At 37.9% G+C, this 17,041-nt stretch overlaps 1 protein-coding gene across 1 annotated transcript in view; it reads left to right on the top strand.

The window, feature by feature from the left end:
* Window positions 1–15,500, top strand: part of LOC137180979 (sodium- and chloride-dependent taurine transporter-like) — a 37,674-nt gene extending 22,174 nt beyond the window's left edge. The window contains exons 8-15 of the mRNA XM_067586299.1: window positions 484–587; window positions 697–821; window positions 3,787–3,899; window positions 4,684–4,821; window positions 7,557–7,659; window positions 8,236–8,336; window positions 8,818–8,988; window positions 9,398–15,500. Coding sequence (XP_067442400.1) covers window positions 484–587; window positions 697–821; window positions 3,787–3,899; window positions 4,684–4,821; window positions 7,557–7,659; window positions 8,236–8,336; window positions 8,818–8,988; window positions 9,398–9,556 — 1,014 coding nt within the window. The 3' untranslated portion in view covers window positions 9,557–15,500. The remainder of the gene's footprint in view (window positions 1–483; window positions 588–696; window positions 822–3,786; window positions 3,900–4,683; window positions 4,822–7,556; window positions 7,660–8,235; window positions 8,337–8,817; window positions 8,989–9,397) is intronic.
* The last annotated feature ends 1,541 nt before the right edge of the window (window positions 15,501–17,041 follow it).

Below are 17,041 nucleotides of genomic sequence, written 5' to 3'. Positions count from 1 at the left end.
CAATCTGTCATTGAAAGATGTAGACTTACTCCATTCTTAAATTATGAGATCAGTCATAACCTGAAATGTCACCCATGTCACAGTATAGGCACCCTTTGCACACACAGTCATTGCATATGTTGCTAGCTAGTTAGAGCGGGTGTCTTTGCAGTCGGTACATTGGCTGTTTGGACAAAGAAAATATCACTTTAGTGGTCAAATTTGTGCAAAGAATGCAAGACAAAAATTAGTTTTGTGTTCTATCTGAACAACCCTGTTTAAAGTCCATCTGGTGGTTTCTGACCTGAACTAATACCACCACCACTGTATCTCTGATAGATCCTGCTAGACCTATGCAGACCCTTACTTCCCCAGTCCATATGAGTGGTACCCACAACTTAAATTCCCCCCCAGTGTCTCTCTACACAGTATTCATGCCCCTGTGCCTCCCCTCATCAGCAGGCCTCAGCCTTTCTGTCCCCACTCTCTCCCCCTACTTGACAGGTGTGGATAGACGCTGGCACCCAGATTTTCTTCTCCTATGCCATTTGTTTGGGCGCCATGACATCCTTGGGGAGCTACAACAAGTACAAATACAACTGCTACAGGTGAGGCATCAGTTTTCAGTGAGGGGTTTAGCGGAAGGGGAGAGAGGGGGGTGAAGGGATGGTTGTGTGTTCATTAACAAATCCTCCTCATGACGTATGTGTGACATAGGGACTGTTTGCTGCTGGGAGCCCTCAACAGTGGTACCAGTTTTGTGTCTGGCTTCGCAATATTTTCCGTCCTGGGCTTCATGGCACAAGAGCAAGGGGTGGACATTGCTGATGTGGCAGAGTCAGGTACGAGGGTTCTGAAAAGGCGGCAGTGATGGTGGGCGCTGCTTCCTGGTTAAAAAAAAAATAAACAACAGCTATTATTAAGAAAAACAGCAACGAAACCCAAAAGAGAATTAGCCAATACATTTGCATTTCGAATTGAATCGTACTTTGGAATGAAATGGATTCCCTGATTAATTATAAATGACGGCATCAGACTTTGGACGTTTCCGCAATCAAACACTCCTTGACAAAATATATGAACATATGTATGGACATATTTGGTTCTAGTTGTTAGTTCATCATTCGAGTACAGTAAGTTGGATGGATTAGCGCTAAGAGAGAGATGTTGGAAAACTGATTTTGTTTTCTGAAGAGCAAGAATTAGAGACATTGAGAGTCGAAAAATAAAGCTAGAATTTACACGTAGGAATAATATTGCATCTTGTGCCACTGTGCTAGCTTCAACATGCTATCAGAGTTTTGGTTTTGAGATGTTCCTCTTCTAACTCTATGTGACCTGGCTTCACCATTGTTGTGTTTCCTATCTGTTTTAGTGACATATTGGCATATGGGATTATTAGCTGGTTCAAAAGTCATTATTATTATTATTATTATCATTTTATTCTAGCATCTAAAACCTGCAACTGTGCCTTTTTATACTGCCTGTAAGGGCCCACAGGAATGAACTATAATACCTAAATCTCAAAAGATTTGTATTCATGGACACATTAGACTGAGGTCTTTTGGAAAAGCTTTCATGCAACTGTGAGTACCAACATTTTTTCCATGGACTTACAGTGTATATCTTACAGTATACAGTATTATTGGAGCCTTATGACAGTGTATAATTATTCTATGAGGCTGCAAATGCAACTTTGTGTTTGTAAGTTTAAGATGGAAGTTTCAATAGAATCACACAAGGATATAATTTATGCTTGTTTTTCAAATCCCAAAGCAGATAATAAATGTCTGTTGACTTATTCTTTAAAAGTATGAGTTACACTCAAACAAAGGTGTTAACACACCAACAGAGAACTGAAAGCAGATTTTTATAGAACTACCTTTTTGGTTTGTTTGGAAAGTTTGATTTCCCCCTTCTGGGTGATATATTTTACATGCTTAAGACAATACGGCATCTTGCCTGACATCAAATGAGACACAAACTTGGAAGTTGTCATTTTTTGCTTATAACAGAAGAAAGATATTGTCAACATCAAGTGTTTTTGTGAAACCCACGATTCAGTCTGATTAAAGGAAATTTAGCTAGTCTGTTTACTTGAAACACTTTTCATGGTGCCAGCCCAGTTGATACAAATATAGGAGCATTCTGTACTTTTCAATTTACATCCACTGCCAAATTAACAACAGGGTGTGCAGAATCATCCGATATCAACTTTGTGTTTGGCAAGTGGGTTGATGCTCCGCAGGTTACCAAAGAATAGAAATGTGCATCAGTGGTATGTTAGGAGGAGCTAGAAAGAGCCTGACACTCCTTGAGGTCATGGCACATGGAACGCTAATGAAGAGGTAATTTTCCAACCTGAAAAAGTGTGTCCATTTGCAGTGAGCATAAGAACAGAGCAGATCAGCTAGACAGCAGGATAAGTGTTCATACTCCAGCTAGATTATCAAGCTTTGACAGGTCAAAATCCTGCCAGGTAAGACAGTTTTTTTCAGAAGTTTAGGAACATCACAAGTGAGTCTGCCTTAACTGCGACTGCTTGGTTTTGATGTATGCTATCTGCATGAGAAAATATGCTGACTGAATACACAAAGAATACAGTATGGTTTTCACATTGCAATGTAAGCAAGGCCTCTGTTGCCTCAATAATGTGCTAAAAAAAAAAGAACTATATGATGTTTTGTACAGTAATGACACATTGTATGCTGTGGATTCTATTTCTTGAGTTGTACTCTTAAGTTTGATTAGCATTTCCCCTCTCAGGGAATGGAAGTTGGTACTAATTTTTGAGTCAACGCGGTGTTTGGTTGGATGCCTTGTCATAATTCGCAACAAAAACTGAATATATTTACACATGTTGCTATCAGCTGCAATTCTGTTTTGCTGTTACGACTGCTTCCTTGTTTCTTGACTTCTGTTTGACAGTTCTCATTGTAGCACCAACATCAAATTAAACCTCAGAAAAAAAAAATGCCATTGCTTTTTATTTGGCATCCCAGTTTGCATCTGCTGCTGTTTTGCAACAGTCATTTTGCATTCCTCATAGAAAAGATCATGCTTAATTCAGTTAGGCATGCAAAATGACTCGAGTGAAGTAGGTGTTGACTAATTTGAGAAAAATGAAGAAGCACTTGATTCACCCTTTTATGGCAGTTGATTGTCTCTTCAAGACTTCCAGCTGCCAGGAAAAGTGAATTAAGCCAACCCTTAACAAGTTAAATATTTTATAGATTTTCCAAATGTATTTTTGTTGCAATGTTTACAGTGGTCTACGGTTTTACCACCACACAACACATCTACTAGTTATGCTGTGGGATTTCTCTCATGGCTTATTGAAAGACTTCCACAGAGCTGTAGTTTTATATTATACTCAGAATAAATTTCATAATATGTTGTTATGTTCTTTATTATTCTATTTTTAATTCTTATAATATTGAGTTTTTCTCATAATGTCTGATTGTAAATTGTATGGAATAGTTTCATGTAAGTGCATACAGTTAGTTATGTGTCTTAAGTAATATTTTACAAAGTAACAGGTAAGTAAAGATGTGTTTGACATAGTTAATCTCTTTAGACCTTGCTTCATAGAGAATACAGTAGATTGCACACACACAAGCATCTGTTCGCAGTATTGTAGCCCAGGTTTGATCGTGCATTCATATCTGGTTCTGCATCTCAATTATTTGGGACCTTTTCTTCCCACAGGGATGTAGATCAGATGAGCTTATCACATGATACTAATGTTGCCCCCCCCCCCACACCTCTCTATCTGTTCTTACCCCCCCCCACCCCCCTCCTCTGCAGGTCCAGGCCTGGCTTTCATTGCCTACCCCAAGGCTGTAACCATGATGCCTTTTCCTACAGTCTGGGCAATTCTCTTCTTCATTATGCTGCTGCTGCTTGGCCTCGACAGTCAGGTTAGCAGGCACACGAACATTCACACATGGGCAGCCATGAGCAAAGCACTTAACTGTTCACGAAGAAGCCTGCGCACAAAAGTCTACCACAGAATATATTCCTCTAAAGACCTGTCTAACAGTCCATCAGATTGACGTGACATTACTTTAGCTCATTGAAAGTTATTTTAAGATTAAAAGACTAGGGTGGATATTATTTGCAGCACAGGGGCTTAAATGGTGCTGTGTTTTATTTTAGATATTGTACTCCCGCTTCTTTTGAACACACAGTTGACAGGAGCCGTTTGTTTATGGGCTACTCATTGCTAAAAAGCTGCATCACACAAGGAGATGATATACAGTAATCAGTATAGTAATCACCATAAAGTTTTATACATTCAGTCAGTGTATGGAAGTGTCAAATCCAATTTGCGGCACGAAAGAAGAAAAGAGAGGAAATGGTAAACCTTATCTCCACAAGTCCATTTATAAAATCTGCAGCTATATTGTAGTTTACTGTATACAGAATACAAATATGACTCTCACGTACCTGTGAGTTAAAGCAAAAGCATGCACATACTGAAATCAGCCAAAAATCACACATCAGGTTCCAAACAACAGCAAGAGAGGCTAAATTCTATACAGTACACCTGTGCTAGACAACATAGGAGGTCTATGATGCATTTTTACTAATGGAAACTAAAGTGATGAGAAGCAAAAGATGTAAAGCTGTTAGTTTATGAAAAAAGCAGGTCATGTTGTCAGTGGATCTGTACCCATCTTGTGTCTCTTTGTCCCTCTGTAGTTTGTGGAGGTGGAAGGGCAGATCACATCACTGGTGGATCTGTATCCGTCCTTCCTAAGGAAGGGTTACCGCAGAGAGATCTTCATCGCTATCATCTGCTGCATCAGCTACCTGCTTGGCCTCACCATGGTTACCAAGGTAACAGCACCATGAAAAGTGAACAGAAAAAACTGAAATAGTGTCACTAGTTATCATAAACAGAACATATTGTGTGTAGCAACAGTGTAAACATCAGTAAACTCAGAAAAATATTAACTCTAATGAGTTTATATAACTGCTATGAACCACAAACAAAAAAAAGAGCCAGTACTTTTTCAAGGTTGAGGAAATGCCAGCATTTGGAAAGACTGTCTGTCATAATTATAGTAATTATCCAGTATATAAATGTGCACAGTACCTATTGATAATTGTATGTATATACTGCGGCTGCAGACCTCATTTCATGCTCCAGCCCACAGCTCAATACAGCAGGAACAACAGTGTTCAGACAGCTATTAGTGTCAGTCCCCAGGGAGTTGACAGGGGTCTATTTATACTGTCAAGTCATGAGAACTTCCCTTCCCTCTTCTAGTATTAAAGATAGATCTGACTTAGCTTTTCCAAATCTTTCTCTTCCTCCTCCTTTTCTCCTATTTCTGTTTCTTGTCAGTTTTTCCCCGATTCTCATCATATGTGATTGGTTTCTCTTACCGTCTTCCTCTTAGCGTCACCTACTTTAACCCCTAAATTAAGCTAGTCCCATTGAATCAAACAGACACATCATTGTAATGTATCATTCTGCCAACCCCGGCCTTGTACTAATAGACTATTTTCATTGCAGGCATTTTGACTTGTCAAATACAAGTCTAATAATCATAATGTCATAATTTAACAGGCCTATTGAGACTTTTTTACCTTTAGTGAAAGCATTATTACCGTAGGTCAATAAGTGTAGTCTTTTAAATGCAGAATGCAGTGCCAAAATGCTTAAACCATCCAGGTTTTTGTCAAAATAGGACCAGTGGTGTCACATTTTAGGACAGAAGTCACCAAGATGAGACCACTAACATTCTGTCACACATAATGCTTCTGTCACTGGGCACTACAGAAAGCTGTACAACCTCTATTTTTTTGTTGTTTTCTGAACTTTCCTCATCATCTCTGCAAGAGCTTTAAAGTCTAAAGGTTTGCATATGACACAAGTTTAAGTACACAAATGTTATCTTGAATTACAATCAAACCCCATTACACCATACTTGTATTGGAACACAGTGTAATGGCACATACTCTCTCCAAGTTTCATCAGAATTAGACCAGCAGCACCTAATAAGTTACAAGATTTGTTGTATGTTCAATAGATAGAGCACAAACACATGTAATCAACTGTTATAAATAATGGTTCTTTTTTTCTGAGACATCCAAAATGTCTCACAGAACAGCAGAAATAGCAGTCAGCTATCAGTAACTTTCCACCTTGCCTGGAACTCCATGGTTACATAATGCTGTTAGCATGACTTAGCACAACTTTTTATATATATATATATATTTGGTACTCCAGTCATTGCTTTGCATTTCAGGAAGTTGGGTGCTATTCTTTGTTTGGACATGGTTACTGTCACTGCACTTGCTAATTATTCTGTTTATGTCAAACAAAATAAAAAATTCAAATGCCTCATTTCTTGTGAGGCAAGTCTTGCATCCATACATTTTTTTTTTGCATGTGCCAATAATAATTTGCACAAAAGAATGAAAAAAAAAACACCTACACATTGCGTGCCATTTTGTTCTCAGTTCTGCTTTTAATTCAAAATGCATATCAACCACAACTGATCTCTGCCATGCTCATTTTTTGTAAGCCACGGGGTTTTATTTGCAAGTCAAAAGACCTCTCTGCCAAGAAGAGATAATCCGAGATATCATCTTTTGTATTCCACACATGACACCTGCATTACCCACAATGCAAGTTGACCTCCGACAGATTGGCTGGAGATTGGGTGTGTTATGCTAGTGATGTCTAACGTAGCTAGCCTCAAGCAGAGATGAGATGGGCAACGCAGGTCCGGTAACCTCACTTCCTCCCTGTGCAGCCACAAAAGGCTTTATACAACTTTTTTCATGCATGCAATAGTGCTCACCAACACCTGGAAACAGACTTTCATGTGTTAAATCAAGTTCCTCTTTAAGTCCTAAATTAAACATTAAACACTTCAAGCAAGGCAGACTTAATTGGTGAAAGTAATACAAACTCTGTCGATCTGACGGTCCAACGTTCATCTTCCACTCCTCCTCCTCTTTCTCCTCTCATGTCCTTTCTCTTAGTTTTTACTTATTTACCTATACCATAGGTATCTATGTATTATTCTGTTCTACCCTCCCAGCCTTCTTTCTGATCTCACGCAACATCCACTGTCTTCTCACCGTCATTCTATTTTTTGCCCCGCCTCCCTCCCTCGCTCTCTCACCCTCTGCTGTTCCCATGACAACATCTTTTTATGGCTGTGGTGGCCTGGTTCAAGTTTAGGATTCCCATGATAAAACAGTTTTCACACTGGACACACACGTTGCAACACAGAGACATCGACACACGGTCGCATTCTCACGTGCTGCTCACATTTGGTCATGTTAAGTCTTGAAACATATATCTTCATTATTTACTGTATGTTCAATTATTATGTGATGTTTAAAGTTTAAAGATTACATGAATAATGCACAATTGTTTGCAGTTTATTAAGTAGCTCAGTGCATTGAGAAAGGCAAAAAACCCTGTCAGGGTTTGTCAGACAGTAGACCTCTACAGTTTCTCTGTTTAAAGGGTGATGAAAAGAGGAAATATTACCTGAAAGTAACATGTGATCATTCTAAACCCATCTGTCTCTATTTTTGTCTCCCTGCAGGGTGGCATGTATGTTTTCCAGCTGTTTGATTACTATGCAGCTAGCGGTGTGTGCCTTCTGTGGGTGGCATTCTTTGAATGTATAGCTGTTGCCTGGGTTTATGGTGAGTACCAGCCCTCTAAAAACAACCAAATAAATGCATCTAATGTATTTAATGGACAATAAGAAGACATATCCGTTGCATAGCTATTGCTTTTGCAGGAACACTCTGATCACACACTCACACAGTTGCACACATTCACACCTGGACAGCACAGATTGTTTAGCTGACCTCCGAGCAGCTCCACTCAGAGAGGTTGCTGGGTTAAGTGCCTTGCTCAAGAGCACGTTAGTGGTGATAATGAGGGAAGAGCAAGTGCTGTTAGTTCACTTTCCACATCCACATTCACTCAGTTTTCATTAAATTCGATTTAATAGCTGCAAATCTAGCCTATACGACTTCTCATTAATTTAAACACTCAATTCAATTATTGTTATTATGTTTCCACTCCACTGCTGTAAGGCCATATGCCATTGCTGGTAATGCGATTACAAAACCTCAGTACATTTTGTACATTTTCATATATGTTTTCTACAAAAGGTGCTATACAAATAACCTTGCATTCTTCTAACCTTGTATTCTTTACTGAATAAGTTTAACTATTAAGAGTAATCAGAAGATTTGTTACTGTCTTCACAGGCGTTGATAATTTCTACGATGCGGTTGAGGACATGATTGGCTACAGACCAAATCCTTGGATGAAATGGAGCTGGACTGTTATCACTCCTTTACTGTGCATGGTAAGTATCTGCTTTCACCGTAGATATAGTATACACTGCGAATTTACAGGAAACCATAATCACATGTAAATGACTTCTTCCTCTTTTTTTCAACATTTTTTTTTTTCTGTTTCCGGAAACTTGATCTTTCGTCTTTGCTTTAGTGTTTTTCATACATCTGAAAGGGACACACCACCATTTCTAATTGCTCAATTTACTTGAAAGCCAATATATATTTTTTTGTACCTTCCATAAAATGCTTTCTTTCTTTTTTGTTCTTTACAGAGTATATGATATTATTTGCAAAAAAAAAAACATAATACATTGCATGAAATAGCACAATGATGCACATGAGTCATCCCCATCATGTTCTATTGTGCACTTACAGCTTAACATACATTGAATAAGGCTGCTGTAAAGTATATTTTATGTAAATTGAATTCAGATTCATGGTTAAGCCAGATACAAAAAATCTGAAGCATTTCTTCCTCTTCCTCTCCAGGGCTGCTTTATTTTCTCCTTGGTCAAATACAAGCCATTGAAGTACAACAAGGTCTACGAGTATCCTGACTGGGCCGTCGGAATAGGTTGGACTCTGGCCTTGGCCTCCATGATCTGCATTCCCATGGTGGTTGTCATCAAGATCATTCGATCTGATGGGCCGCTTATTGAGGTGGGTGGAGCCAGGGGCATGTTGATGTAGCCATCTGCTGGTTAGCCATTTATGGTCATTTCCTGAATGACATAGACCAAAAAAATCAAAGTAATCTCTTAAAACACCTCTTCAAATGCAGATTTTGTAGGTTTTCCTTGTAGCTACTGTAATTTGCTTTTAGTCCAATTTTTAAGCTTACATCTTGTTCTAACTTTTTTATTTTTTTTGCATTTTCTCTATTCCATCTCCCCTCTATTTTGTTCCCCCTCCTCCCTTCTCTCCCTCACTCTTTCTGTTGTTTGGCCCCTCTCATTCTCTCACTGCTTTTCCTCTTCCTTCCCATCTTCCCTTCTCTCTGTTTCCTCCTCTCCTTTAACCTGCCCTTCTCTAATCCTTCCTTCCATCCCTCCTTCCTTCCTTCCTACAGAGGATTAAGGCAGTGGCAGCCCCAGTTCGTGGCGGAGCCAGTTCCCGTCCTGCAGACCACCGTGGCCCCAAGGACCTCACCTACCCGCTGGACCCCAACGGGAACAAGGGCCTGATGATGAAGGCCCCCACCCACACCATCGTAGAAACCATGATGTAAAGGAATGAGGCGGAGGCTCTCCATGAGATCGCTCTCCTCTCCTCTCCTGTCCTCTAAAATGCTTCTAAAGCTAGCTAGCTTTCTGTCTATCTGTCTATCTGTCTGTCTGGTGGACTGATAAGGGTTTTGAGGAAAAAAAAAAAGTTCACGTTTCAAATCTTTTAGGAATACTTTGGAAGTAGTTTGCTGTTGGTGGTTTTCTTAAGAGGGTAGCAATCACATTTCAAATCTATTTCTGAATTACTCACAAGCTGTTTTTTTTCCTATTTGTAATATTCATGTGACTATATCTCCCACTATTGTCGTTTTTAGACAGAGCAGCAAATTAGCACCAGCCTCTGGTCCTAAGCTGGTAGATTTTTTTTAAGTCTGTTTGTTCCTCCAGCTACTTTTGCAGACAACCAGCCATTGTTCTAAAAAAAGGAAGACAGTGGTTATTGAGTCTTGGAATCAAACAGCCTTTTGTAGCCACAATATGAAAAAGGTTTTCTTCACTGATCATAGATCACCAAAAACAGATTTTTTTGGAAGTTCTTGAAATATACAACAGCTCTTTGCCTGTGACGCTATGAACAGGGTGCTCTTATCTGATGACATGTGCCATACAGTAGGGTTCAGCTTTGGTTTAATCTGTTCCACTGTGTTCAGTAGAGGCCCTGTTTAGATGAAGCGAAAGATCGAGGCACTACAAGCACAACATTATTAACTTAAATGTTTTTTTACCCATGTCACAATTAGAGAAAGACAGGGTATTAAGTGGCATGCACCCATTTCAGTCATCAGAAATTTTGAAAAGCATCTTGATATTGTTTCAGCTGCACTAGGCAGGATTTTGTAGAGGAAAAAAGACCAGATTTGCAGAAGTAAATCTCAAAATATGGCTGTCACAGGGAAAGTGTCCCAATCCCAGAAAAAAATCTCACAAGACTGTAGATTCTTTCAGTCCAAATTAAGCAACAAAACATGACAAATTAAAACTCGAGAGCAAAAATCCAAAGCTGCAGCCATCAAAGTTAAATGCTTTGCCTGCTGGATTAGTAACCCTGAGTGTGCTACAAATTTTCCACTCCTTTAGGGCCACTAATAGACAACATTGCCTGGTGCAGCTAAAAGAAAAATCAGATGAATGTATAATTGACACAGCCATCATAGCCAATGACCCTTATCAAGCCAGGATCCTGGTTCTTAAACGCACCTTAGCACAAATATCCCCATCTTCCATAACCATAAACTATGGGTCAAAGAGAAAACTAGCACTGAGACTGCGTCGGGGAAACCCGCTTCTGCACAAAGAGAGAGGTATCCGAAAGGATTTGAAGTGTGGAGGTTGAACCCTTGAGTGTGTTGTCTGTGGCGTACTGTACAGTAGTAGCTAATCAGTCTATCTATATCTATCTATCTATCTTTCTCTGTCCTAGACCAGTTTACAGTACATTAGTGACTGCACTAGGCACTCTTGGCTTACAATTTTGGATTGGATTTATTTTATTTTCTACAGAGGAAGTTACATTATTATTAGTTTTTCCTCTGTCAATGTTTAGATTTTTTTTATTAAGACTATAATGTTATTGGTATTCACTATTGATGATAATTGCTGTAGTTTTACGTAGAAGAAGGAACACTTCTTTCATCTGGTGAAAATACTAAGCTATTATACAAATCATACATTTACAGTGGCAGCCATTGTAGTATAGTCCTCATTGTGCATTTTTCCACTGTTGGTCCTGCCAACGGTGCCATTCCGTCTTAAACTTCACACAAAGAAACAATGCAACAGATTTTTCCCAAATATTTTCTGTTGTGGGGGTTGTGGGTCCATTGTTTAGCGAGCAGTTCAGTGTACAGTAAAAAAAAATGGGAATTCTACAATGGCTCCATCTGTAAGTTTGTAGGTGTTGGGGGTTTATAGCCTTTCCTCTTCTGTAAATACCAGGGGACAGTATTTAAATCGGATAAATTCAGCCAGACGGGGCACTGTAGCCAAGGGTTAAGCATCATGTCACCAACTACAGCTCAAAGCAGCCATTGGTTTGATGACGCTCCCAACAAATCAGTGTCAGACTGAGTGTCAAACTACTTTCCAGACATGGAAATGCGGCAGCTGGCTTTGGTAAATTTTGTCACCACGTTGCATCACCTCATTTAAAATGGGAGGTGAAGAGCTTAATGTCAGATAAGTTAACAAGTTAGAGGGAATTGGATTTCTGTCATCATGTGGGAGAGTTTTATGGCGTAGCAACAATAAATTAAAGACCATTGAAATAATTCTACAAATACTTGAAATATTGCATGAAGTCAGACTAAGACTTTGTAAGACCTAAACATGCTGCCTGGAAAACAAAAAAATGAGCAGACAGCATTTGTTAACTTGACGTCTGATCGAATTGTTCCCACATCATCATGTTGAGAGGTTGACATGGCTGCCATTGAAACCAGCTACATCCATTTATATGGTGAGAAAACGTGCCCTGCGAGACACTGACAATATCTTGCAACTCTGGCTGATTTTAACAAACATGAAAACAAAACTACATTACATTCTTCATGCTAATAAAGGGCCATAATACTGACGATGTGAACCAGTAAGAACTACAAGCAGACTATCTGAGAAGCGTAACTGTCACATTCATTTTAATATGTCTGTATAACAAGGGGTTTCTCATGAGTATGTGTCACCAGCGACCATTCACTCAGGACCTTCTCTGTAGTGCTTTTATGTACTGTATAGCTACTTTAACCCAGTGTCCAAAAAAAAAATCGGACTTATAACTGTGGTTGACCAAGAGCTTACTTTTAATAGTAACAATTGTAATTGATGTTTTCGTTCAACTTGACAAAATGTCAGTTAGTTCTTTGCCACAAAGAAAAATCACACATTCTCTGCCTGTTTTATCCACAATCAAAGGCAAAAACTACAGAGAGAGTTTATATAGCACTTATTTGTATAATTTGGACTTCATATTAAATGATGAGGCTGAAATAAAAACACTGCCATCTTTTTATGGCCTCCATAGTCAAACATAAATCACAATACTGTCAAAACACTTAAGGTTTTAGCATGAAGAGCTTCTGTTCTCCCAAAAGCAGACATATTAAAATAGATCAAGCTGTTAATAAACCATTCCTGCTCATCGAATATACATTTGTACAGTACACACGCGGTGCAGATACTTGACCAACATCACATCAGAAGTCATTGTGAGACCAGGGCTTCATTTCATCTAAGCTTTGATGTGTGTTTTTCTTCAGTTTATTTCATTTTTGTTTTCAAATAGAATAAAATAGTTCATATCATTAAAAGGGATTTGCGAAAACCAAATCCACAGCAGACATCTATTTTCATACAATAACAAACTTTTCCTATGTAAGTCGTCTTTGTACAGCTATGCTCCCATTGCAGACTCCCCATTTTAATGCAGATACAAAGCTTCATTTTATTCTTAGACTTTTGTACAGATCTGGTTCTCAATTCCCCCGAAGGATCTTTGCACTATAGTAAAAAACTCAACTTGATCGGAAAGATCTGTCAGCTCGGAAACTGAGCTTCATATGAAATATTTATGAAAACTAAAATAGCAAAGAGCACCTATGGACAGTTAAAGATTCTGTCTAATCTTTGATTTTGTCAGGTTTTGACAGGTTTTCAACTATGGTTTATGTATGACTTTTCAAAATTTCTGTGTTGTTACACAGGTTGATAATTTCTAAGATGCACAAAATGGAACATTTTATTTAACACTGTGGGGATTTTTAAAAAAATCTGTCAATAGCATGTTGAAACTTAATTATCTGCTGATAAGAGTAAAAAAACAGACTAAAAAATGAGTTTAAGCCATGCAAATAAAGCTAAATATGTCTCACAACTGATTAAAATCTTCTTAGGTGCTAAGATCCTTCTTTTGTTGGGGAATTTTGGGCCATAAAATAACTAATGCAGTCATTTATTTGGTTTATTCTGCCTCTCTGTGTATATTTACAGTATGTACCAGTCTCTCTGCCTTCTTACACTCCCCATCAGTTAGCCTGCGTAAACCTTCTGTTAACCTAAGCTAACCGATTTTTCTCAGAGATAATGAATTTGCAAGAGAATCGAAGCATTAGCGATGCACAAGTTTTTACCGCCGAATGTTGAAATGTGAAAGTCACCTGCGGGTGAATGTAAAAGTTTCTGAAGATTTATTTTTTAGGGTGAAAAAAAAGAATAAGTTTCTTTTTATTTTTATTGATCTTGTTTTATTGAATTCAGCAATTTCTTGTTTTATTTTATTTTTGATTGTTTGTCTGTCACATTTGCCTTTTGTATTCCAAATATAGTGTATTTGAACCTCTGTCATTGGAGTAACATGTACAACTGTCAATCAAAAAACAAACAAAAAAAAAGCTGCAATTTGTTACGTGCAATACTTTGTAGAATACTTTTTTTCATGCTATTTTTCCAAAAGGTGGTACTAATCTTTGAAGAAAGATGATAGCCTGTGAATTCTTGATGAAGAAAATTTGAATCTTCAGGGTCCAGTTAAATTAAAACCCGCCACAAATGCTCTGCAGTGTGGAACTAAACCAAACTAAACCACTATTCCATCAAATATCTTGTGGTTTGAAATGCACTGAGAATAAAATGATTATTAAACTTTGTCACATCAAACTGAATTTCTTAGCAAAATAATATTTTTTATTTTTGTGACAGACTGCTAAGTTGTGAGTTTGTGAGGGGTATGAAACACAGTAACACTGCCACTAAGCCCACCATCTTTCTACCTGCCTATACTTATCTCAGTACTGTTGTGTTGCTAAAAATCAGACAGTTTCCCAAAAGAAAGCCACCACCAAAGTTCATCATTTCTAAACTGCAACACATCAACAACAAAGAAAAATCCAACCAGTTCCTACAAGGCTTATGAGTCTAATTTGAAGTCATCTTTCGCTATTTGCTTTTGATTGAACAAATACCTATAATTTTGGCTGCTTTTGGGAAACCTGTCCCTGCAACAAAAGCAGTAAATCCAATAAGACCGAGATTACACCATATCAAATGTGGGCTTTTCTTTTAAAACCTTGTATGCAATTTCCGCATCCTGCTTGTTCAGACATTTCTATGTAAATCTGACTCCACCCCACCAAACCCTGCAACCTCAGTGCTTTATCAAAGAAAGTGAAAAACCAAACTACATCCACACGGGCACAGATAGCCTGATTTTAAATCTCATGTTGCTTACATTATGTCCATTATTGGTATGAAAACACCACCATATCAATGTGATTCTGAATCGGCTTGTCTGTTTCTGTGATATGGATGCAACTTGAGACCATACAGATGTGAATTGTAGGCTACATAGAAGTAACACATCTGTATTATCACTGAAGTCACTATTAATGTGGCTGCAAAGGTAGAAAAAAGGGACTCTATTTCCTCACAACATCCTTAATGCAAAGATCTTCGTCCCTTGGTTTGACATTTGAAAAATATGTCCTCACTAAGAAAACCATAGTTACAGTGTAACCTAAAGACATTTTTAGCTTTGAAAATTCACAATTGGACTTATGAGGACAAAATTCTAACAATAAAATTCTTTCACTTACTTAAGTAATGGTGATCTCAGCGCTAAGGCTTCTGGGAAATGGAGTCCTGCTCATCCTTCCCATCCTTTCTGTCATCAGACTCATTTTAATCATGGTTTCCAATGACAACACCTCTCCTGCATTATAGAGTATACCAGCCCTTCCTTTTTCAGAATGTACATGGGGAAAATGTTTTTTAATTCTTGGTGAAGAAAAAAAACATTTTAAAAGAATTTGAAAGGTTTTATTTTTTATTTCTATGGCCAACCTGTAAGCTAGTAAAAAAAAAAGAAAAAAAGAAAAAAAAAATATGTGTTTGAACAGGTTTTACAAAGATGTAAAACTTTTTTTATTTCTTAATAAAAAATTTGTCTTCAGAAAATGAGTTTGGAGTTTCTTGTGTCTGGATGATTGTTCTACATTGTCCGTTGTTGTAAATATATGAAGTGAATACCCGTCAAACATTTACACACATACACACATGGATTATTCCATTCAGGTTCAATTTCCCAACTCATGGGACCTAAATCCCACCTAAATATGTACCTAAATATGTACCTAAATCCCCCTGACAACATAATAAACTCTAATCCTACAAAGCCTGTAATACAAGATTTAAGGTATTCAGGCAAAAGCAGGGGGCTGCATTCCAGCATATTCAGTGCTGCCAGTTTGCCTTAAATATGTGAAAGTAATAGAATGATTTGAAAATCTGCTCCATGAGAATTACAGTATACACAGTAACAGGACAATTGAAACCTTTGTAATGAAGATATACTGTATGTAAACTGAACCTGATTATATTATTTTTTCTGTGTATTATCATAATGCAAGGCCCTGAAGGAAGTTAAAACTGTTGGCTGTTTCACACTAGACAAAAAAGTAAATGTGCCTCCTCCAGTTAATCAGCAATCATGGACAGAGAGCAGAAACCAGTGAGCACTGATTTGCTGATTGCTTGCAAATCAAAGGCGTGAAAAATAGTTATTAGTTAAAAAAGTTAACTTTTTAGACTCAGACATGATTGATCAAACCAAGGTGTGATCCTTTCCAATGCAATTGTTAGCTTAGCAGCAGCCAACTCAGCTGTTTTACATGTGTGTACACAACAGTGTCATCTGCATACATTTGCAATTCTACATCATGACACTGTTGAGGGAGATCATCAATATATAGGCTAAATAATAGGGGACCTAACACTGTCCCTTGTGGAACACCCATTGTGCACTTCATGTTACTGGACAGTGCATCACAGACTTTAACACATTGTATCCTATTAGATGAATATGAAGACATCCATGCCAGTGCTCTAGATGAGAAGTTAAATTTAGAGAATTTCAGTGTTAAAACATCATGACTGACTGTGTCGAATGCTTTACACAGATCTAAAAATACAGCACCGACTACTCTTCCTTTGTCAAGTCTTGATTTAATTTGCTCTATTAAGTGCAAGGTAGCAGATTCAGTGCAATGATTTGCTCTAAAGCCAAATGGCATACAATGTAGTATTAAGAAATGTTGTCAGTTGTTCAATGACAACTTTCTCAGCAACCTTTGAGAGTACTGGCAGTATACTTATTGGTCTGTAGTTACTGGCTTCAAGGCAGTCTCCAGATTTAAAAATAGGCGTGAGAATGGCACATTTCCAAGAGCTGTGTTTAAAAGACAAGTTAATTAAATGAGCAGTGGGGGGAGTTAAAATATCTTTGTGTGATTTAACAAACATGGTGTCAAATTGGAAAGCATCTCTACTTTTGGAGCTTTTTAAGGAGCTGATGATTTTGTATATTTGTAATTCATTAGTCTCTACCAGCTTGAAAACCTGGTCTAATTTTTTTTCCTAACTCATATACACAGTCAAGAAAAAATTATTAAGACATTAGCAACAGTAAGATGATCTTCAATTAACTTTCCCTGTACTCTGAG

Source organism: Thunnus thynnus, chromosome 4 (assembly GCF_963924715.1).
Source record: "Thunnus thynnus chromosome 4, fThuThy2.1, whole genome shotgun sequence".
NCBI classification, from domain to species: Eukaryota; Metazoa; Chordata; class Actinopteri; order Scombriformes; family Scombridae; genus Thunnus; species Thunnus thynnus.
This window is presented reverse-complemented; position numbering and strand designations above follow the sequence as displayed.